The sequence below is a fragment of the Polyodon spathula genome, chromosome 19 (genome assembly GCF_017654505.1).
Source record: "Polyodon spathula isolate WHYD16114869_AA chromosome 19, ASM1765450v1, whole genome shotgun sequence".
Taxonomy (NCBI): Eukaryota; Metazoa; Chordata; class Actinopteri; order Acipenseriformes; family Polyodontidae; genus Polyodon; species Polyodon spathula.
The window spans coordinates 16,525,122-16,548,853 of record NC_054552.1 but is presented as its reverse complement, the minus strand read 5'-3'; the positions used below and the strand labels follow the sequence as shown (position 1 = coordinate 16,548,853).

Below are 23,732 nucleotides of genomic sequence, written 5' to 3'. Positions count from 1 at the left end.
TCTTTTTCAGGGAACCAGGGTTATGGAAATAACCTAACGTTATGCAGTTCACTAAATCAAAGCCATTTGTAAACAAATTTAGCCTTACAACCTATTGTTATGAAATAAAACAGCATGTAAAGACACGAGAATTGCACTAGCGGAAAATGCTCCTGGGTGATATCGATCGGACTCTCATTAAATACGCGTGCGCGAATTTACATGTGTTTGCATACGGGTCCCCAAGGGGGCTGAGACGCTTTGTTTGTAGCTGTAGGGCAGGAACTTGTTGCTTGGAGGGCGGGGCTTCGACTGGAGGTTTAACTCAGTAAAAGGAAGCAGTGGAATAATGAGCCTGGGCGCGCTGGACTGGAGAGATAAGGCATGAGATAGGAATTGATTACGTACAATAAAACCATCTCCACACACTAACACAAAGGGTTCAGAAGCTCAGGTCTCAGCGAAAGCTCCGGCACAGTGGACGTCTGAAGCAGTACCCGCTTGGAACTATTCGAAATTTGCAGAATCGGTGGAAAGCGTCGGGATGGTGGAGAACTCCGCTAACAGCAAGGGTCAAATGGTGAGTTTTTTCACAGTGCTGGAAAAAGAAAGGGGAAATGGCATCGACTCGCTCCCCGACCTTAGCAGAGCGAAATTAACAGGAGATTCGGGATAATAAATACGCAGAAACTCATGAATAGTTTGTGCAATTCTTGTTGAATTTATTTATACTCTCCGAGTTAAGTTTAAGCTAGATACGGTAGGCTACTTTGCATAATGTGTAACTTTTTGACCACCAAAATAATCATCGGGGTGTTGGACATTTATGAACCGCTGTGTGTGGGCTACTCAACAGTAACGTCGATCGCACTAAAATTTCTACAGCAGCAACATGAAATAAGCGCTTGATGAGTGCATATTTAATACTCCTAGCTGAACGAGGGCGTGCATGGAAATACAATGGGAAATGGCTTAAGTTTGGTTGTTAACTATGGAAACCGGAAAACATAAATTACATATAGATCCATATTCACTTGCACTAAGTAGTAAAACGAGTGAAAAGATCACCGACAGCCTTTTGAATACCGTAGACTATATAATTGTATTAAATGCACAATACACTATTTGTTTCCAGCGGTTAACAAACAAGGAAAACAATTTTGTTACAGTTAAAATGTGCATTTACTGTGAAGTGACTGACAGCTGTATTTGGTTCTAATTTTATAATCGATATCGGAGAATTAGATCGCGAAGCAATTTAAATTCCGTAACAACGCTGAGTCAGAGCTGTCCGCCTGATCAAATTGCGAATCATTTGAAGAAATTGGTTACCTGGAAACCACGCACGTTTTTTTTTAAACAATACGCTATTTTATTTCATTTACAATCGCGTGTTTAAAAACACACCTGGTGTTTAAATAATTGTTTGAAGATTTATGTTTTAGTTTAAACTACATTTCAAAACCAAATTGCTCTAGACGGGCATGCAATATACAAGCATATATGCAAAATACAAGCATTTGTTGTGTTTAGGCTTTCCCTTAAATCAGAAGCATGTTTTAAAGATACACCACACGGAAATGTATATAACTATAAAAAGTCAAATTGTTGCTTTGGGCTTGCATGACCAGTCATTTCTGTCTGTGCGTCTGGTGGCCAGTTTAAGAAACGGTATCTGACTGTTGCTGTATGTCGTGAGTCACTCTGCAGGCTTCCAACACTACGTTCGGTCTTATTTTGAAGTCCGCTCTACAGGGATGTGTAATTAAAAAAGTAGAGATTCCTTGAGGTAACATAACAAAGAAACAGGACTGTTTATGTTAGAAATGGAATTTGTAAGTCGTTTCTGATAATCGGCAATAACTACTCTTAATATTCTGTTAGCTCTGTCACTAAAGACAGTCACAGCGTATCGATTTCATGACATAACATAAAATGTAATTGGAATGCTTGCAAGAAAACGAAGCACGTTGTTGTGTCAACACGTGTCAGTAAAATACACAATTATCAACTTGTTATACAGAAAAACAAGTAAAAAAAAAAAAAAAAAAAAAAAAAAAAACGAACGTTGATAGATTTGCACCAAGTGTTTACATTGTACAAAAATACATTTTTGTTTTATGATAATACAAACTGTACAGTTTGTGTATTGTTTTTCAGTAGATAGGTGATAGAAATCAGAAGATTTATTTTTTTCTTTCATTTAACCTTTATCAGATAAGAAGATTGAGAACACATTATCATTTACAACAAGGATCTCGTCATGAGCCAAACATCCCCGCAGCACAAAGCAAACAAATACGACATAAAACAAATTAATAACACATTAACAAGTAAACACATGCATCAAACAATGCATTAAAAAAAAAAAACATCTTCCGAAAAACAAAACTGTAGTTTCAATTTGATTTGAAATTTATTCCAGTCATGAGCAGTCGCAATGTGAAATTAATTACACCCAAAAACAGTGGTCTTTGGGAAGAACCAATCTAATAAATGAATCTGGTCTTAAATTGTAAATTGAAGCAGAGAACTGTAATGGGTTGTGCAGATTTAGTGGGGTTTTCCCAGTCAGGGTTCTATAAACTATTGTAAGCCAGTGATCCAATCGCCTGGTGTGCAATGACGGCCATTCAACCATAATATATAGATTGCAGTGATGAGTAAGATAAGACGCACCAGTTATAAATCTTACAGCAGAATGGTATCCAAAGCAGCTTTCAAGGCCATTTTGTAGACAACATCACCATAGTCCAGTATTGGATGAACAGACATCTGGACTAGAGTCTACCTAGTGGAGCGTGTAAAACATGATTTATTATGAAAGAAAGAACCAGTTCTAGATTTAACTTTAGATTGCACTTTATCAATATGGGTTCTAAAAGACAAAGCACTGTCCAGCCAAATACTTAAATATGTGTAAATGGCTGTTTTGCTCTAATTCAGTCTTACTAGAAGTACAAATTTTGCAAACACTATTAATCATGTTTTTTCTATTGAAATGCTTGTTTAGTTTTATCAGTGTTCAGCAAAAGATGCAAGTCATAGAAGGCCTGTTGAATTTTATCAAAGCTAAGTTGCAAATCAGACATTACTAATGGCCGTGTAGGACCAACTAAATAAAAAATAGTGTCATCTCCATAAAGGTGAATATGAGAGTAACCTATTACCTGAGCAATATTAATATAAATTGAAAAAAGGGTAGGGCCCAATATAGACCCTTGAGGAACACCTTTAGTAAGTGCAGAATTGTGAAACAGATCTCAGATTTTACACACTGAGCTCTGCTTTGAAAATAATTCTGAAACCATACAAGATAATTAATATCAAAACCAATATCGCACAAGTTATTCAAAAGCACCATTTCAAGCACAGCTTTTTATTAACCATTTTATTACATTTTGTTCCTTACTATCGTCCTCTTATTTTTTTAGTACAGTAGCACCCTGTAATCTGATCTGCTGAATGATGTGTTCAGATGTTCAAGCTCGCATACAGTTCATTGTTATAAGTCTATATTGTCCTCATTTAAGAACATAAGAAAGTTTACAAATGAGAAGAGGCCATTCGGCCCATCTTGCTCGTTTGGTTGTTAGTAGCTTATTGATCCCAAAATCTCATCAAGCAGCTTCTTGAAGGATCCCAGGGTGTCAGCTTCAACAACATTACTGGGGAGTTGATTCCAGACCCTCACAATTCTCTGTGTAAAAAAGTGTCTCCTATTTTCTGTTCTGAATGCTCCTTTTTCTAAACTCCATTTGTGACCCCTGGTCCTTGTTTCTTTTTTCAGGCTGAAAAAGTCCCTTGGGTCGACACTGTCAATACCTTTTAGAATTTTGAATGCTTGAATTAGGTCGCCACGTAGTCTTCTTTGTTCAAGACTGAACAGATTCAATTCTTTTAGCCTGTCTGCATATGACATGCCTTTTAAGCCCGGAATAATTCTGGTCGCTCTTCTTTGCACTCTTTCTAGAGCAGCAATATCTTTTTTATAGCGAGGTGACCAGAACTGCACACAATATTCAAGATGAGGTCTTACAAGTGCATTGTACAGTTTTAACATTACTTCCCTTGATTTAAATTCAACACTTTTCACAATGTATCCGAGCATCTTGTTAGCCTTTTTTATAGCTTCCCCACATTGTCTAGATGAAGACATTTCTGAGTCAACAAAAACTCCTAGGTCTTTTTCATAGATTCCTTCTCCAATTTCAATATCTCCCATATGATATTTATAATGTACATTTTTATTTCCTGCGTGCAGTACCTTACACTTTTCTCTATTAAATGTCATTTGCCATGTGTCTGCCCAGTTCTGAATCTTGTCTAGATCATTTTGAATGACCTTTGCTGCTGCAACAGTGTTTGCCACTCCTCCTACTTTTGTGTCGTCTGCAAATTTAACAAGTTTGCTTACTATACCAGAATCTAAATCATTAATGTAGATTAGGAATAGCAGAGGACCTGATACTGATCCCTGTGGTACACCGCTGGTTACCACACTCCATTCTGAGGTTTTTCCTCTAATCAGTACTTTCTGTTTTCTACATGTTAACCACTCCCTAATCCATGTACATGTGTTTCCTTGAATCCCAACTGCGTTCAGTTTGAGAATTAATCTTTTGTGCGGGACTTTGTCAAAAGCTTTCTGGAAATCTAAATAAACCATGTCATATGCTTTGCAATTATCCATTATCGATGTTGCATCCTCAAAAAAATCAAGCAAGTTAGTTAGGCACGATCTCCCTTTCCTAAAACCATGTTGACTGTCTCCCAGTACCCTGTTACCATAAAGGTAATTTTCCATTTTGGATCTTCTTATAGTTTCCATAAGTTTGCATATAATAGAAGTCAGGCTTACTGGTCTGTAGTTACCTGGTTCAGTTTTGTTTTCCTTTTTGTGGATCGGTATTACGTTTGCAATTTTCCAGTCTGTCGGTACCACCCCTGTGTCAAGAGACTGCTGCATGATCTTGGTTAGCGGTTTGTAAATTACTTCTTTCATTTCTTTGAGTACTACTGGGAGGATCTCATCCGGCCCAGGGGATTTGTTTATTTTAAGAGCTCCTAGTCCCTTTAACACTTCTGCCTCAGTTATGCTAAAGTTATTTAAAACTGGATAGGAACTGGATGACATGTGGGGCATGTTGTCAGTATCTTCCTTTGTAAAAACTTGTGAAAAGTAATCATTTAACATATTTGCTATTTTTTTTTCTTCCTCTACGATTTTGCCATTTGTATCTCTTAAACATTTAATCTCCTCTTTGAATGTTCTCTTGCTGTTGTAATATTGGAAAAACATTTTGGAATTAGTTTTAGCTCCCTTAGCAATGTTCATTTCTATTTCTCTCTTGGCCTTTCTAACTTCCTTTTTGACTTGCGTTTGCAGTTCCGTGTACTCTTTCTGAGTACTTTCTTTTTGGTCTTTTTTTAATGCTCTGTAAAGTGCCTTTTTTCGCTGAATATTTTTTTTTATCTATTATTTCTGCAGCATGTTCCAGTATAAAGCTATTCCCACTTCCTGTGTTGTTGTGTGCATAACTGATGAGGTGTTTTTCTATTAAGTATATGTGTTAATTCAGATATTGACATAGAAAATGGTCTAACTTCAAACATATTTGCTAATGGCTTCACCATTACCCTGTCACCTGCTAAGTGTTTAAAACCAGCTCGGGACAAGTGAAATTAGTTTGCTGGTGTCAGCTTAGCAGTGCATATTGGCCCAGCACAGGAATAGGCAGTTCATGTCTGAATGTTGGAGTTCTGGGTTCAGACTTTGTAATTCTTTAGTATTATTTAGTATTCAGCAGTTCTGTTGGTTACCATTCTGCTACGTCAGATACTGCTTGCTACACTTGTCAAACCTCGTAGAGATGCTGATATGTTGTCCCCTTCTCGTTGTTCTCAGCCTGGTCTGACCCCTGAGGGATTGAGCATGGTATTGCCTGGAAGCCCTTCATTCTCCCCCCACCACGCAGGCGTCAAGCTGGAGGCGGTAATGGAGCAGCTCCAAAGGCAGCAGCAAGCCCGTCTGGAGATGGAGCACCAAGAGCGGAATGAGCGGCACGTTCGCGAGGCCCACATCAGATATGCCCAGCAGGTAGCAGCTCAGCAGGCCGTCCAAGCTGCAGTAAGGGCCTCGGGGAATCAGCTGCCTTCGGGACTCCTTCACAGGGGCCTGTCTGCGCTAGTGGTGGGGGGCCAGAGATCCTCAGATCAGAGCAGCGTGGACGAGGAGGTGGACGAGGAGAGGGGCCTAGAGTCTGGGGATGATGAGGAGGAGTTGGAACAGGATGAGGAGCTGGCAGAAGTGAGCGAGGAGGAGGAGGAGGAAGAAGAAGAAGTAGAAGAAGAAGAAGAAGGTAGTGGAGGTGGGGCTGTTGCGTTGGAATACCTCCGGAAACAGACCCTGGCTTTGCAGACGGTCCACAGACTGCTGCCCCCCACCCATCCGTCTCCCCCAGGCCCCCCTCCTCCCGTTGTAGAGGTAAAGCAGGAGCTGGGTGAGGAGAGCCACACTCCGGGGGAGCAGACATCAGGATCCCCGAGCGGGCAGCCAGACTGGAGCTACGATGAGCAGCTCAAACAGGTAAGAGAGCTTTGCTCAGTGTTTGCTCCAGGACTTACGCTGAGGGTCAATGTGGCCCCCTCTCAAAATGTTAGGGGGACATTTTCTTCAGTGAGCGGGTCAATATGTTTGATTCAGAACCAACCATCATTTCTTATTTTTGTTTGCTTTAAATATGCCAACAGAGTTTACTGACCTTTTGTTTCTGAAGAACAAAAAATAAAACTGTAAAGGTGTAGATACAACCAAGATGTCTCTACACTACTTGCTGTCACTTTTGGGGAAAATGTTGGGAAATGTGTCACAGTGATGCTGGTGTATCACTGAGTAAAGAGTATTCATTGTACGAAATCACTTTAGAACAGGGGTTTTCAATCTTTTTAAGCGCATACCCCTTTCCAAAAAATAAAGGCCACTGCGTACCCCCATCTGAGAGAGTCATAATAAAATGAAAACAGAAAAAAAGGTCTGTATAATATCATGATACAACAAAATGCACAAGCCTTGGAGTGTGTGATGGATACTATTATAAAAGTTACTGTATTATAATGGATATATATATATATATTATATATATACCACACACACACACACACACATATATATACACACACACACACACACACACACACACACACACACACACTTTTGGATAAAAGTAGTCCCTCAAACAGGTTTCTAGTTTTTTGAAACATCAACATAATTTTATTGTAATGACTAATTAATTAAAATCCACAAAGCTTCCGTGCTAGCCTCAATCACTCAGAAATGCCGTTTTTAATCTGACAGTATTTTGTCTTGATCGCCGTTTGCTAGTAATGTACTAGTATTGAGCCAACTATCCATGCTTTTTTCACATGATTGAAAGCCAAAAACTCTTACTCTCACACCAGACGTAACGGCTTGTCAAATTAGACCGCATGGCAATGCTTCAGTTTGTGATTGGCCATACATTCTGTATTTTGAAATGACCCAACAGTACTTAAGTTACAATAAACTAATTGGGTCATTGAAAAAAATAAATATTTATTTGCAGGCACAAACGCACACAGGAAATAAAATGGAGTTATGACTAGGCTTTTAGTTTTTTAAAATGCCTTTTTTTATCCCAAAGACAGACTGCAGTAACCACCCAACTGTTTATATGACATTTAAACAGGGCTTATTTCAAACGTACCTTTTTAATATATAAATTAACCATGTGTGCACTGAACGCTCTGTCACAGCACATCAGTCTGGTGTTAGAGATTAAATGTTGATTACAAGACAAATGTTTGCAATAGATTGGCAAGTGGTAACAAATAAAATGCATTGTCTGCCATTTCAGAATTGTTCCCAGTTTGAAAACCGCTGCATTAGAAAAAACCACATTACCAGCAGATACAGTTTAATATTAGTAGTATTTAAAGCCTTTGTCCTGACTGGTAAATTCATTCCTTACAGCTTCCCCTTCATTTTGACCATTTCCATATCAAAAACACACTTTTGTTCTTTGACATTTTTCATTCTTAGCCCCCAAGTAAATATTTTGGACAGGTTTCAAAACAATTTTTGCTTTATTTTTACAACACATCATGATATGATAAACGTGTGTATCTGCTTCAGGTATTGTATTTAATGGCCCGTTTTACACAGAACACTAAAAATAAAATGTCAAGTATACATTATGTATTTCGTTGGTTTTGTGGATTTGCTGTATTTTAACATTTTAATACTGCACATAATGGTAAAGTTTTGAAAATGCTACTTACCAAAACCGTGATTGCATATGAACTGTATTACATAATAATTATCTTTATTCCGATTCTGATGGTGTTTTCTCATTGCAAGATGTGTTGTAGGCATATATACAGTGCTGTATAAAATCGCATACACTGTATACTCTTTGATGTGTGTGCATGTGTGTTTATCATGCCATTATAGGCCTGTTGGCAAAATGGCCGAGAGACAGTTGGTGCTTAGCACATACTGAATTATTTTGGCCCAAACTTTTCGCATTTTTTGTCATAGAAAAGACAAATTTCACATATTTTAACGTTACTGTAGGCTACTTTTTTTTTTTTTAAATCAATTATGTGGTTTTTGTTTCACAAATCAACTGCACTTTGTCTATAAACTGTACTGTAGTACACATTTCTCCCATTCACTTGCTAGGTCATTCCATATCTCCAAACATCATTCAGCTGTTTTGTCTAGCAAATAGATTTAAGTTTACAGCAGGTGAATTTCACAGTATGTTTAAGAACTGATATAATAGCCTACATTTCAACAGTCACTGCCGAAGCTCATTATTAATTCTTCCAGAAGCAATGGTCGGGTGTAACAGGGATACAGGGTTATATTTGCACGGGCCATGTTGTTAACAAGCCTGATGTTGTTGTCCAGGCTTTACTGTGAAACTGACTGAGTGTGACCAGGGAGGGTGTGCACGCATTCTACTGGACTGGAGAACAATGGCACAGGAGTTTAATTATGAAAACGCAAGTGTAAACAAACAAGTAAAAAAGATTAGCCTGTTGTCAGACGTGTCATGTTAATACAAAATGGATTAATTTACTGCATATTGGTATTGCGTCTGGTCTGGGAATGGGGACGCGTTAAGAAAAATTCAGCGGGACATTTATTTCAGGGGCAGTGGCGCGGCCTGGTACGAACACTGTTTACTGAGTCTTCTGCAGGCACTTTGAAATTGTGATGGTAACAATATTTATTTTGACGTATCAGAGGGGAAACTTCGGGTTGAAACAATGAAAGGGTATGATGCAGAGGGTGGTCTTTACTGAGTTTACTAACAGGATTGCTATAATATCATTTGGGGGATAATTGTGTGCTCTTTTAAAGTCAGTAGGCCATTTTACTGTTCTTGTGGAATGATAAAGGCACCAAATTGTAGGCATTGAGTTCCAGTTTGTTTTTTGGTAATGTTTTAACAGAAGCGGAGCACCTCTTGACAAACTGATTCCTTTGAAATTACCGCAGAATTTTTTGTTTAGTTTACAGCTCGGGGAAATCTCTTCCGAGATATCTCATGGTCACCTGCAAAGTGCTTTAGTTGGTTCGAATTATTGTTTTCCATGAAAGTGTTAAATTCCCCTGCTGGGAGGAAGCGCTAATCCCTCTCCCTGTCCTGTCGGTGTTCTTTGTGTCAGGGCCGTGTTCTCCTGGGAGGCTGCTGCCTTTATAGCCAAAATCCTAGAAGTGTGGCTTGGCAGGCAGCCAGTTTGTGCTCTCGAGGTTACGGACCTTCCAGGGAGTGAGGGTACAGCAGCAGACTCCAAAGTACAAGTGAAATGTGGTTGGAGTGGATAGGAAGCAGCCTTATATCGATCAGCAGCAGAGAGATATTGAGGGTGGAGGGGGAATCTTTATCAAAAATTGTTGGTAGCTGTAGAAAAACATGGGAGTTTACAGTTTATCAGAACTCTTGAGTGGAGCATGTCTAGCTGAAACAGGGAGAGCAGAAAGTTTCACATGAGGGTGCTGAAAGCCTTTCCTGAAGGGCTGGGGCTTTTTGTTTAATGTCTATTTAGTAGCTTCCAATTACACTATTTTGGGGGATTGTTATTATATTTCCTTCAGTGCATTGTCAGCATGGCAGTTTAGGAGAAGGGCAACAGATGTCACATGCTTTGTGTCAGCCTCACAGAATGGGGAGGGGGTGATTTTGTCATTGATGTATGTCTTTTGACCTAAGCGCTGCCCTGAACAGCAGAGTAAATAATTGTTAAACAAGAGAGGAGACAAAGAAACCTTAGCGAGATGTTGTCAGTGAGTGCTGTCTGCACTGAGGCGTAGCACTAAAAGGCCTCTGGTTGGCAAGGCCTGATCTAGAAAAGGCCTTATTCTCTGTCCCCCTGGGAGAGCTGGGCAGTCCCTTTAGGTCTGTCTGACAGCCACCTTTCTATCCTTTCCCCTCTGATGAGGAAGAAGGGGATGGACCACGCTAATCCTGGATGATTAATAGGTTTTTAATCAACAAAATTGTGAGGTTGATTGTGTTGGATTTATAGGCCAAGGTCTTAATGTTGGTGGTCAGAGTGACACTTGGCCCTCGTAGTAGCTGTTTTAATTTTGGGAGGGTGATTGCCTCAAATCTCTTTAATTCTCTCCCCCACCCACCTCCCCCCTTTACCAAACTTACCGCCCTTGAAATGCAGTATGGTTTCTCCTCGCCGGTGGACTCCTTCGCCTCGTGGATAACTCGGTGGCTAGAAATGTATCTGTGAAGATTTTTATTAAATTAGATGGCTAATAAATTATTTTATAAAATATATTTGCACTGTTTGTGCAAATAACCATTTGTTAAAATAAAATGTATGTATGAAAAACATAAATTCACTGACAAATGTTCAATTTGATTTAAGATATTTAAAAAAGACTTTGCTGTTCAATTTATTAAGTCTCTTTTTAGTTTTTCTAACTTTAGCACTATTGAGTCTTTCATTGTTGTGAATAGTTTGACTGAAACACTGATTATTGAGGCTGACCTCGCATGCAATTTCACATGCAAATTTAAACAATTCAATCTGGTTCTAAAACCTTTAACACTGTTCATAGCCTCCCTTGTTGTCAGTGTTGCTGCTGGAAGGAAGGGGATGTATGGTATAAACTGTGCTCATGCTCCCCTCCCCCTATAATAAACACCCTGTTTGCAGACAGGATTGCAGGAAGTTGTTTCTCTCTGCAGGGGACAAGTGATTATTTCAAACCCCCCCATTAGCCTGCGGAAGGTAGTTCAAGACTTTTCACTCCTAATATGAAGACTAATAATGGTGGTGCAATGAAAATAACATTTAACTTGGAAGAAACTAATAATATGGCTTAACCATATGAAGACGCTGTGTGCATAATATCCGCGATGGCCATGGCATACCTTTTTTTATATGTCAGTAACACTTGACAATTTCTATTCCATTGTAAAATTACCTTGATGGAGCACTAATATGCGTTGATTGTCTTTAGTCTTTGTATTGTACTGGTCATTGTATACTTTTTTTTCCTTCCCAAGTGTTAACTAGCATCTGATTTGCTGGTCCCGTCCTGACCATTACAGCAAATCACCAGAGCTGGAACGGCAGTGGATGCTGGTATTGTTGCCATGCTCAAAGCCATCTTGCAGCTAATTCCCCCTCGCATTGTTGTGCACACGCGTTTACTTCATGTCAGTGATATTCAAATAATCTCATCTCTTGGAGGGAGGGGGGGAGGGGGATGGTGGTGAACATTGCTGTGAGCGGCACGCAGTACAATTATTGATAGTTTGTCGAACTATTCTATTTTATGTACTTGTGGCAAAGTGCCCGCCCCTGTGTGTATTTTGTGTTGTGTGTTAATGTTGGTGTATCGTCATTGGTACATTGGATATAAACAGGTCTGTGTAACACAAGTGTTTAAAATGTGTATTTGTATTTAGGCACGAGGATTGCACAGCACTTCACGTGCAAATAAAATGTAATAATATGTGAGCACGGGGAATTGCATTTATTATTAATTCACGTGCAGTTGTACTGAGACTCCAATTGAATGATTGATTAGCAATCAAGTCTCGGTACAGCTGCATAAAAGCTGCATGTTTTCACTCACTCAGGGTTGTGTGTTCGGGACTGGAGAATGGGGGGGGGAGAGAAGCGTAATTATAAATATCAATTGCTACAAGTGCTGGAAGCACCAGTACCATACTTGTTTTGTGTAGCGTTCATCCACCCTATTTTGTCAGTGTCTATCGTTTTGTTTGTCTATTTATTTGGGCCTCGCATGCCATGTGCTGTTTTTGTTACAAACCTTTTGTTTACTGTCTGTTCATTAATTAAATGCTGAGTGAGATCATTCGCTCAGCTCCACCAAACTCCACCTCTCTCTCTGTTTATTTCCGGTTTCCTGTTTCTGGTCTGACGTCCCCCACTCCGGCCGTCTTTGTGACACGTGGTGTGTGTGGGGGAAAAAAATAAAATAATAATAATAAAGAAATGGGGAGAAGAAGCGGGAGATGAAAGTGGCAGAAATGTCTGCAGGATGAAGAATAGGAACTAGAGCCCAGGAGGGAGGAGACAGAGCCTTTCCCGTCCTCTGAGGAGATGTTGGACTGGGTGTTGGACCCAGAGTGGAGCGAGGAAGACCTCCTACTGGTTGTTGACCTGCTGTGGGCCAGAGATGGAGAACGTTGGGAATGCTGGGAACAACATTTCTACCCAGTTCGCTTCGTGAATCCGGCAGCCGTGGTGATCAACTACTTGGCTGCTGATATGGGACTGCCCCAGCAGGTTGCATTCCAAGTGGGAGCCACGCCTACCTGCATCCTCATTGGGCTGAAGGGAGACGACTTGCAGCTCCTATCTCAACCAGCGGAGGAAGAATGCCTGCTGGTTTTGCCTCCAGCGCCAGAGGGAGAGGAGCCGTTAAGAGAGGAGGGAGAGCCGCACCAGTCCCCTGCATGTGAGGGAGAGCCGCACCAATCCCCTGCAAGTGAGTGAGAGCTGCACCAGTTCCCTGTAACAAGGGTAGACTACACGCAGCTCCCACTTCCATCGGCAGGAGATTACACACCTCCCACCTCCACCGCCAGGAGCTGCCTCTGCCTCTGCCACCTCCACTGCCAGGAGCAGAGCGGCAGGAGCTGCCTCTGCCTCCTCCACCGCCAGGAGCAGAGCGGCAGGAGCTGCCTCTGCCACCTCCACCGCCAGGAGCAGAGCGGCAGGAGCTGCCTCTGCCTCCGCCACCTCCACCGCCAGGAGCAGAGCGGCAGGAGCTGCCTCTGCCACCTCCACCGCCAGGAGCAGAGCGGCAGGAGCTGCCTCTGCCTCCGCCACCTCCACCAGCAGAGGATAAATGCCTGCTGGTATCATTTCCCCCACCAGCAGAGGATGAATGGCTGCAGGGGTCAGTGTGGCCGGAGCCCCACCAGAGGGAGCTGCCGGCTATAAAGGAGGGAGAGGTCAGGAGACCACCTTCCCCTGCAGCAGTTTCGCTGCCGGAGGTCTTGGGGGAGGTCTTGAGACCACCAACCCCAGCAGCTTTTCCGCTGCTGGACTTGCCCCGGCTGAAGGAGTCAGTCTGGGAGCTGTAAGCACGTCTGCTGACAGCCGTACCATTGGCAGCATTTCCGCTGCCAGTGGTACAGCGGGAGGAGAGATTCACCCCACTGTCCGCACGTCTGCTGACAGCATGGCCAATAGCAGCCTGGCTACTGGCAACATTGCTGGCCATCAACCCCTGTTCTTGGCCCAGGACTTTGAGCGAGATTTTGGGGATTTTAAGGGGGGAGGTGGCCATTGAGGCCATGTGTGCTTTGCACAAGGGAGGGTATATGTGGCAAAGTGTGTATTTTGTGTTGTGTATAGTCATTGGTACATGGGATATAAATGAGTCTGTGTAACACAAGTGTTTAAAATGTATATTTGTATTTAGGCACGAGGATTGCTCAGCACTTCACGTGTAAGTAAAATGTAATATGTGAGCATGGGGAATTGCTCTTTATTAATTCATGTGCAGTTGTACTGAGACTCCAATTGAATAATTAATTAGCAATCAAGTCTCGGTACAGCTGCATAAAAGCTGCATGTTTTCACTCACCCGGGGTTTTGTGTTCGGGAGTGGAGAATAGGGGAGAGAGAGAAGCGTAATTATAAGTATCAATTGCTACGAGTGCTGGAAGCACCAGCACTGTACGCGTTTTGTGTAGTGTTCGTCCACCCTGTTTTGTCAGTGTCTACTCGTTTTGTTTGTCTATTTATTTTGGCCTCACGTGCCATGTGCTGTTTTTGTTACAAACCTTTTATTTACTGTCTGTTGATTTATTAAATTGAGCGAGACCATTCGCTAAGCTCCACCAAACTCCACCCCTCTGTCGTTTATTTCCTGGGTCTTGTTTCTGGTCTGACGTCCCCCACTCCGGCTGTCTTTGTGACAGTACCTTATTAATCAATTGCTATTTGGAGGCTTGTCTGACAGCCCTAATGTACTTCTGTGGCCCATTTGGTCCCAGTTGATTAGGGCTGCTACGATTTTAAATCGATTTTTCGATCAATTCCATTCTTCGTTATATACATTGATATAGATACAGTACAATCGGTTCAATAATTACATTTGTATAATGCGCGTAGTTAATAACATTATTGAAGTTTATCAATGAAACTGCATCAAACGCCCTGCCTTGCTGTTTAAGTATTTCTGCCAGACAAGCGGTGGGTGTGTTCTTATTTTCCTGCTCGTGTTAACTAGCGTCTGGTTTGTTGGTCCCTTCTTGACCATCAGCGAATCAGTTTTGAAAATGTTTTGTAAGTACGCACCTCTGTGTATTCGATGTAAACAAACAAAGAAGCGTGCCACCTTGAATCCAGAGCAGGACGACAGGCTTGAATCCAGAGCAGGACAACAGGCTTGAATCCAGAGCAGGATGACAGGCTTGTATTCCTGGCAAACAGCCTGTAAATAAACTGTGCACATTGAAGAAAACTGACTATATATAGTTTGTCAGAACTGACATTTAATGAATATTTAACAATATTCAATAACGTTAAAAAAAAAAGTACCATTAATGATGTATGCATGTTGTGGTAAGTAAATCATCTTATTATGATTATGATGTTTTAGGCAGGGATTTCCACATTGTGTGTTTCAGAGTGTGAAGGTTAGGTGGTACAATATTAACAAGATGCAATATGAGATGCTGCAGCTGTCGCTGAACAAAAATGTTTTTCATAATCTCGTGTTTAGTTTATATAGATTACATTCCAAAGTACTGTAATATGCTTGGAATAAATATTTTAGTAACACTCCTGTAGTATATTAAAATTGCTTTAGGCTTATTGTGAATGTTGTGGGTTTTTTTTTTTTTTTTTTGTTTGTTTCTTTTTCCCCTCCTGACGCTACCAAGGCGTAATTACAACTCGCATTCATAAGCATTTACTTATCTGCAATGATATTAAAATACTCATGTCAGGGAAAGGAATGGAGCAGAAATATATGTGGGCGGTACAATTGTCCATATTTATTTGAACTATTCGATTTTGTGTGCCCAATTAATCAATTGGTATTTGGAGGCTTAACTGACAGCCCTACACGTGATCCTGTGCCTAGATGTGCCAGTGACCTTCCAGCAGTGGATAGCAGGGCCCTGTGATCTATGCACAGCTTTTAACCCATTAAGTGCCATTATCCTCATTTGAGGTCAGGCTACTTTGTACTTTTTTGGAGGATTTTTAACTGGCATCTACCTGTTATTTACCTTGTCTCTTTAACTCTATTGTTATGATAACTTACTCCAATTCTGTTAACTGCAAAAGTTACATCTAAATGTAATTGATCAAATTACATAAATACAGCTTGTGTTGTGATTTTTTTTTCAAAGAAATACCTTTTTTTTTTTTTTTACTGAATGGGGGAAAAAAAAAAAAAGGGGTTGCTGTATGTGTGTGTGTGTCTCATGTGGTTTGGTGTTTTTAGAGCCACTGTTGGCGTTTGCCTCAGTCTGTCATATCCTGGGCTCTGAGGCCCAGACCTCCCAAGAAGCACTGAGACAGGCCGCTGATGGGTAACTCCTTAATTTTCCTGGCATAGTGCTCAAATTATTGAATAAACTCCATGATCTGGCTGCCTGCCTGCCTGCCTGCCATCAGACATCTCCCAATATGAAAGTATTTATAAAGAGAGGAGGGGGAGCGGTGCTCCACTGTGGCGTACAGTTCTCATGACGGATTATGTAATCCTGGGTAGGGTTAGGGTTAGGGAGGAGGGGAGTGGTGCTCTGCTGTGGTGTATGGTTCTCATGACGGATTATGTAATCCTGGGTAGGGTTAGGGAGGAGGGGGGAGCGGTGCTCTGCTGTGGTGTACAGTTCTCATGACGGATTATGTAATCCTGGGTAGGGGTAGGGTTAGGGAGGAGGGGGAGCGGTGCTCTGCTGTGGTGTACAGTTCTCATAACGGATTATGTAATCCTGGGTAGGGTTAGGGAGGAGGGGAGCGGTGCTCTGTTGCGGTGTACAGTTCTCATAACGGATTATGTAATCCTGTGTAGGATTAGGGAGGAGAGGTAGTGGTGCTCCGGGAGGAGGGGGAGCAATGCTCCTCTGTGATGTGCAGTTCTCATGACAGGGATTATGTAATCCTAGGTAGCTCTAGAATTGGCAGTGGGGGTGGATTTAAACACAAACGAGATACATTATCATCTGCGCTCATTTTGGATCTGATTCCACACACCCCCACCTATGTACCACCCCTCTATCGCAACTGCTCTGACTCCACCTGTCTTTCCTAGTTCTTCATAAAAGGAATTTCTTTCTGAACAAAAATTCTAAAATCCATCCGCATTATATATTACTCCCCAGTTTTATTTTTTATAATACGGGTTACTGGAAGCTTCTTTTTCCATGAACTCAGAAATGATCCATTATGAGCTGTTCTCTGTTGCACTGTGCACAATATTGTAAACCCTCTTGGTAAGTTAGTTTAATGTCTCCGCTACGTAAACTCTTCCATGCTTTGCATGGTCAGGGTCCTAGTTACATTACAGACCTTCTCAGCCCTTGCATCCCTGGAAGACAGTTTAGATTCATCAAACTGTGGACTTCTAAAGTCTTTGGTTCCAAGGTGTGTTACTCTTGGTGGGAGTAGCTGTGTTGCCCCTTCTCTCTGGAACACTCTGCCCGGCTGAATTCGAGATTCCACATCGGTGTTTTAGACACATTTGTTCTCGGCAGCCTTTTTACAGTTATCCTGTGGGTTTGTTCTAAAAACTTTTAATTTTTTTGTAATTATTGATTTTATGATCTTAGCAGTTGGCTTTTATTTGTATTTGACCTGTTTTGAATGTATTTTTGAATTGAGTGTTTATTGTTTTGTTTTATTATTGTTATTACTGTGTTCCCGATTTAGTTTTTTCATATTGTGCAGCACCCTGAGACACCTTGGTGTGAAGGGTGCAATATCAAATTAAAGTTATTATTATTATTACTACTACTAGACTGAATTTCCAACATTCTGCCTTGTAAGTAGACGTAATTCATTAGCACTGACTCTGTCGTGTCAGTCTGTGCATTTAAACCTGAAATAGCACTCCACACAACCTGGCTTGTTTCTGTTGTTTAAAAAATGAGTACACAGCATGCTCAAGGTTCATTGGGCTGTAATAATAAAGTGCTTAATTAAGCTTAGTGGGGGATGGGGTGTTGTCCCTGTTTTTAGATTCTGCTGCCCCACCCAAAGGAAACATTCCAGACACAAATGAAAGCGTTAACTGGCGAATAGTTGGCATTCCCATCTAAGGCTTGATCAGTTATCGGGCACACCTCAGACTTCCTGTGTCTCTCAAGCTCTTGAGAGATGTGGGGGGAGGGTTTAAACTGAACAAATAAATAACAGTGTTAGTTGCGAGAGCTTCACTCAGGTACACCTGTGAACCTCTTTAGGTGTGCTGTTGCTGTGAGACTGTGTGACGGGTGTGTTCTCAATCTTGTTCTCTCTGTGCATCCAGATGGCTTCTGAAAGTCTTCCTGACCCACCGAATCTTAATGGAACATTCCAGATGGTGTTTCAAAATTCCCCAAATGCTCTGTAGGAACATGCACTTTGTAGTTTTCCTGAATTCCAGTTTCTGTTGGGGGTTAACATAAAACATTGGAGTTCTTATAGGTTTGATTAGGGAGTATCCTTTTGAAGGCATTGCCTTTCTCTCCCCTCTAGGCGTAACCTTGTAAAACAATATAAAGCTGGCTTTCAATTGAAAGGCTGGACAATCGTGAATGACTTGTAAATTGTTTTATTGTTTTTTTTAAAGCTTGAACTGCTACAGTCGTGAATTATTATACAAGATATGTGTTTTAAACCCTCTGCTTACTTTGACCCAACTTGTTCAGTACAATATGGTAAAATAGCCAATTATCTCTCATTTTTGGTCATATTTTTAATTGATATAATTCTGTTAAATAAATTTTTATAATTTCCTATAATTGCTGGCTAAAATCTAAAGGTATAGCACCACACAAAAGAAACTTAAAACACAACAGTGAAACTTGTGTCTTGCTGAATTGTCTAATTATTATTGTAATATGACACTGTCTGACTCCTGAAAAGAAAGTATGGACTGCATGTTAATATGTGAACCAGCTAAACATGATCTGCTCCTCCCGTTTGGTCACTGTGTATAATACTAGCAATGTATCTACTTTTTAATTGTATGTTCTATTCAAGTTTTCGAGTGCGTATTGAGATGGATGGGAATATCTTTAGCCTGTTTTTAGCCCAGGGGGATTCTAAAGGTTCTCCCTCAATTATCAAACTTCAGTTACATTTCTCAGATCCTAGTGTGATCGACAAGGTGGAGAAGAAGTTCAGTATCTCTGAGGAAGAGATTCAGCAGGACAAACGCTGGTGGCTGCTTGTTTAGCATAGCTGCCAATGACCAGTAAATCTGTTTGCTCTGGCTTCTGTACTGACACATTCAAAAGCTTCTTCAAACCTGGGCCTTTGTCTTTCTTATTTACAGAGGGGGCAGGGTGTGATGAAGGGCCATTTGGTGTAATTTCTTCCCAAGGTACTTTACTGTGTGGGTGAGGGTCTAATTGCAATGATTAATCTCCATTTTGTTGGTCCTTTGCCTGGGGATAGTAACCTTGGTTAGGCTTCAACAGGTGTGCAGAAAGCAGTATTGCTGCCATAAAAGCTTGTAGCTACATGCTCGTTGGCCAGTCGTCCCTTTGCTTCAGTTTGTATTCTGAAATCATGCCGTTTCATATGCCCACATGAAAAAGAACCCTAAGATACATTGATTGTACAAATGCCTTTAATATACTAACTAAAGTCACTTTTCCTCTAGCATAAATATTTTTTGTAGTACAGTACAATGGTGTTAATGTGTATTCAAGAGCTTTTCAATTTTACACAATCAATATACATGAAAAACTAAATTCTATATGATTGCAGAACTGTACATGTGGTTTGTACAGCATGCTTATTGTGGCACAGTACATCGTAATCATTTTTAAAATCTCCAGTGTTAGTTTTTTGTTTCAGTTCAGTGTTTCCTATGTATTCATCTTAACAAGCGTTGCAGGGCTTGTCTGTGTAAGATGTCTGTCTGGTGCAGCGGTTTTGTTTTCATAAGTTTGCCAAGTGGATTTTCAATACCTTAACTATTTCCACTTATATAAAATGTGGTTTTCTTTTATATGTTCTGTTTTATTCACTGATTATATTTACATAAATTTGCAAAAGTGGGATTTGCTTTAATAGTGCATTCATTACTAGTATGTTCTGCATTTAAAGGCTGATTGGGTGCATTTGAATGGTAGAAGTATATTACATTGTAAACCAGGAACACTGAATTTAAAAACCTTGTTTAAGATGTACAGTACTTCCACCAGCTTGCTCTTAATGAATATGGATACCTGGAGGCCCTGTCTTTCTCAAAGCAATCTCACTGCTTCTATACCAAGTCATGCACTAGTATTTCCTGCTGACTTCATGTGTCCTTTTATTGTCATTAAATGTATCTGTTTTATTTTTTATGATGTATCCTTCAGTTATCAGATAAGGGATACACTACCTCTACCCACAAATTAAATTGAACAGACTAAATGTTTGAACCATTTGGGTAAATGGTTGTTTACCAACTATTGACACATTCTCAATATAAATTAATTTGAAAAAGTATGCTGTTTTAGTATTTATCGTAACACGGTCTGGCATGTGGGTCTCCTGTTAAAATTCTCCAGAGTGGCTCCAAGATGGGTAGTGGAGACTACTGAACTCTTCCTCCGCGACCGACGTTTCAGAGTTCACATGGGTGACTGCTACAGCTCGTGGAGACGCCAGGTGAATGGACTCCCACAAGGCTCTGTGCTGTCACCAACTCTGTTTAACGTCTACATCAATGATATGCCTGTAACACAGTCACGCAAGTTCATTTACGTGGATTATATATGTCTCAGGTCTCAAAGCGGTTCATTCACGGAGGTCGAGTTGGTTCTGAACAAGGACCTGGAGGGCTTGGCGGTATACTTTAAACAATGGCGACTGCAGCCAAGCTCAACCAAGACAGTCTCCAGCGTCTTTCACCTCCACAATGTAAATGCCAAATGTGAGATCAATATCATCTTAAATGGGCAACGCATCTGACATGACCCGACACCGGTGTACCTCGGCGTGACTCTTGACAGAACATTAACCTACCATGATCACCTGAAAAAAATGGCAGCAAAGGTCAGTACCAGAAACAGTCTACTTTGTAAACTGGCTGGTTCAAGCTGGGATGCCAGTGCCCAGACACTGAAAACATCAGCACTTGCTCTGTGTTATTCCTCAGCCGAGTATTGTGCTCCGGTCTGGGCGCATTCATCCCTCACAGAGCTAATTGACATGCAGCTAAATACCACCATGCGCACAATTTCAGGAACTCTACGTCCTACTCCACTTCCATCGCTGCCAGAACATTCCTCCTCTGCATCTTCGTCGTCAGGAAGTGACAACAAAATTGCTGGTGAAAGTACAGGCAAACGACACCCTGCCACTTAACGAGGACATCTCCTCTCGCCCTGAAGTTCGTTTGTCATCCAGGCGACCCATCTGGCTAGATTAACCGCCTCTCGAAATGACAGCTAATTCGGCATGGAGTGTCGAGTGGTTCACAACTGACATTGTTAACCATTCCCTCGTAGCTGAGCCATTTGTCTGTCCCCCTGGCTTCGATCTGCCCCAAAGTTTGTGGACTTCACTGAACCGCTTCAGGACAGGGCAGGGTCAATGTGCTGCCAGCCTCGTTTGCTGGGGTCAAGTCACCGACCCTTCCTGCAGCTGTGGAGCCCGACAAACCATGTCACACATCGTCGACGACTGCCCACTGACCAAGTTCCCCGGTGGACTGCCGGCTTTGCACCTTGCTGATGATGATGCCGTTCAATGGCTTGTCACGACACGCATACGATAGAAGATGATTTATTGTAATATTTCTATTTGACTTCTGACTTCCGGTTGACAGTGGTTTCCACATGCATTATTTCAATTCAGGAGTTTATAATACATCAAGATACTACGAAATGTATTTTTAGGTGTAAGTTGGTTTCAGTCTTCACAGCGTGAATAAGTGATGGATCTATGAAGAAATACTGTTTATATCCCTATTAGTATAGTCTTACTCTAAGATTTCCAGAGCCTTTGACATTCCAGGTGGCGATTGTAAACTTAATGAATGAAAAACAGGCATCATCTATGTTGATATTTGGAGGCCTGGTAGCATTTTGTTAATTGCAAATTGTTTTACCAGATAGCCCTCTGAAGTCCACAGAGACAGAAGCTTCTACAATTTGGTGTTCTAAATCAAGCTTTTAAACTAGAACATCTTGAAAGCTTAGCTGTGCTGTACAAACACTGAGCAGTGGTTACTACTTTGCAAGTGTGATCAAAGGTCAGTTGTTTTCATTAACTGATAAATAAAATCCATTTGTTTTCTACTGTAATTCAGTGCTACAGTATAATCTGCATTTTGACAATATTGAAAGATTTAAGTAGAGTGGACTGTTAATTTATTTTCACTTAAAATAGTGCAATGTGGCAAATTGTAAACTCATGTGGAGGGAGGGGTGCCTGCTGTACACTCACACACCAGGAGTCAGATGGTGCAGAAATTCACAGGAGCCCCTGAATGAACAAGACTCTGGTTTAATTAGCTGGGAGTCTTCACAAGCACATTTCATGTGCTAGTGGCTTGATAGTGGAGGTTTCTGATTTCTAAACCAGACCTGTTCCAGATCCCTTTATTAAAACACTCTCAGGATTCTCCTTCAGAACTATGTTCATGTGTTTGTTTCCATGCACAAGATGCTTGTGAAAGGGGCTCTTTGATCAGGACTGAATAGTAAGCATCAATATTTGGGAAGCAGTTCTCTTTAATTCAGTTTCTATAAATAAGCTCCTTTTTGTTCACCGATTGAAGCAGACTCAGACTTTAGTAATTTGATGTGTCTTGTGCATTTTAGCATTGCCCAATCAGGTCTCTCTTCTGAAAACAACTGGAATTGATTCTCTTAAGTTGTGATGGGTCATTATTTGTGTTCTATGCAGTACTACGGTAGCTGCAAAAACTAATTTCTCTGTCTATGAAAGAAAAAACCACCTGCCCCAAGCACATTTTACTGGCCCAGTATAATGTTTATTGATAGTTTGTGTTACAACGTATGTTTTAAAAGAGGGCATGTAAACGCCTGCTGTACAGAGTTTAAATTAACTTCAATCGATCGGGTGGAAAAGGAAGAGCAGCTTTAAGAACTACTGCTGGACTCCAGTGATTTAACATTCTCAATAGTTGCTTTTGCAAAGAAAGTCTGACTCCTATCAACAGACAGCCACCAAGTAGACTATCGTTAAAAAGAAAATGTGATGAAATCATTTTGTTTCAATTTTACAATTGTACAATGCAACAGCATCATTTCTTTTTTTGTTACCAGTAGCCTATAGGCTAAAGTAAAAAAAAGTGTGCTAGGTATTCATTTGATTTTACTACTGTACTGTGTAGGCCTACTGTACAAATTAATATTTTTACATAATGTAACGTGTACCAGAGTCCTGTGCTGGTCTGAATTTTTTATTTATTTATTTTTCCCAACGCGCTTCCTGCCAAGACCTGATACTACAGGACATGACCCGACGCTGCAACACCGTCCTCTTACCCATAACCCGACCCTCTTTAATAAGACCTGTGACCCGACCCGAACTTGCAAGTGTTTGTCATTTACCTGCTGCCTGTGCTGACTGCCGCTTTCACATTCACACACAGACATCTCTGCCATTTTCCACAATAAGCTATACAGCGTGGTAGCTTTCTGTAGTGGTCTGGATATGTTTTAACACTGTAACATATTAACTATCTCTGCTTATTTTACTATAAAATACCTGTCTCTTCCTTTTATGACAAGTTGAAAGGAAGCTACACCTGTGCTTTCGCAGGGATGATGTACCAATTTTGTGGCTGTCATACACAAAAACGTGGTAGGTTTTACAAGCAACGAATCCAGTCGTGTATTATTTTTATTCGCTACGATTCCAAAATAATTCCATACCTGTCAAACTATTATCCACTACATGATAAAAACCCTGCACTATCTTTTGTTTCACCTCATTCACAAACAATTTTAATATCATAAGTAGACGTGATAAATGAATCTTGTGACATATCAAACAAGCGGCAATACAAACTG

At 40.9% G+C, this 23,732-nt stretch overlaps 1 protein-coding gene across 4 annotated transcripts in view; it reads left to right on the top strand.

The window, feature by feature from the left end:
• The first annotated feature begins 313 nt into the window (after positions 1-313).
• The window catches only part of LOC121294287 (AT-rich interactive domain-containing protein 3B-like), a 79,803-nt gene continuing 56,384 nt past the window's right edge, over positions 314-23,732 (top strand). For all 4 annotated transcript variants that reach the window (XM_041217860.1, XM_041217858.1, XM_041217859.1 and 1 more), the window contains exons 1-2: positions 314-559; positions 5,888-6,568. In XM_041217860.1, the coding sequence (XP_041073794.1) occupies positions 524-559; positions 5,888-6,568 (717 nt within the window). In that variant the 5' untranslated portion in view covers positions 314-523. The remainder of the gene's footprint in view (positions 560-5,887; positions 6,569-23,732) is intronic.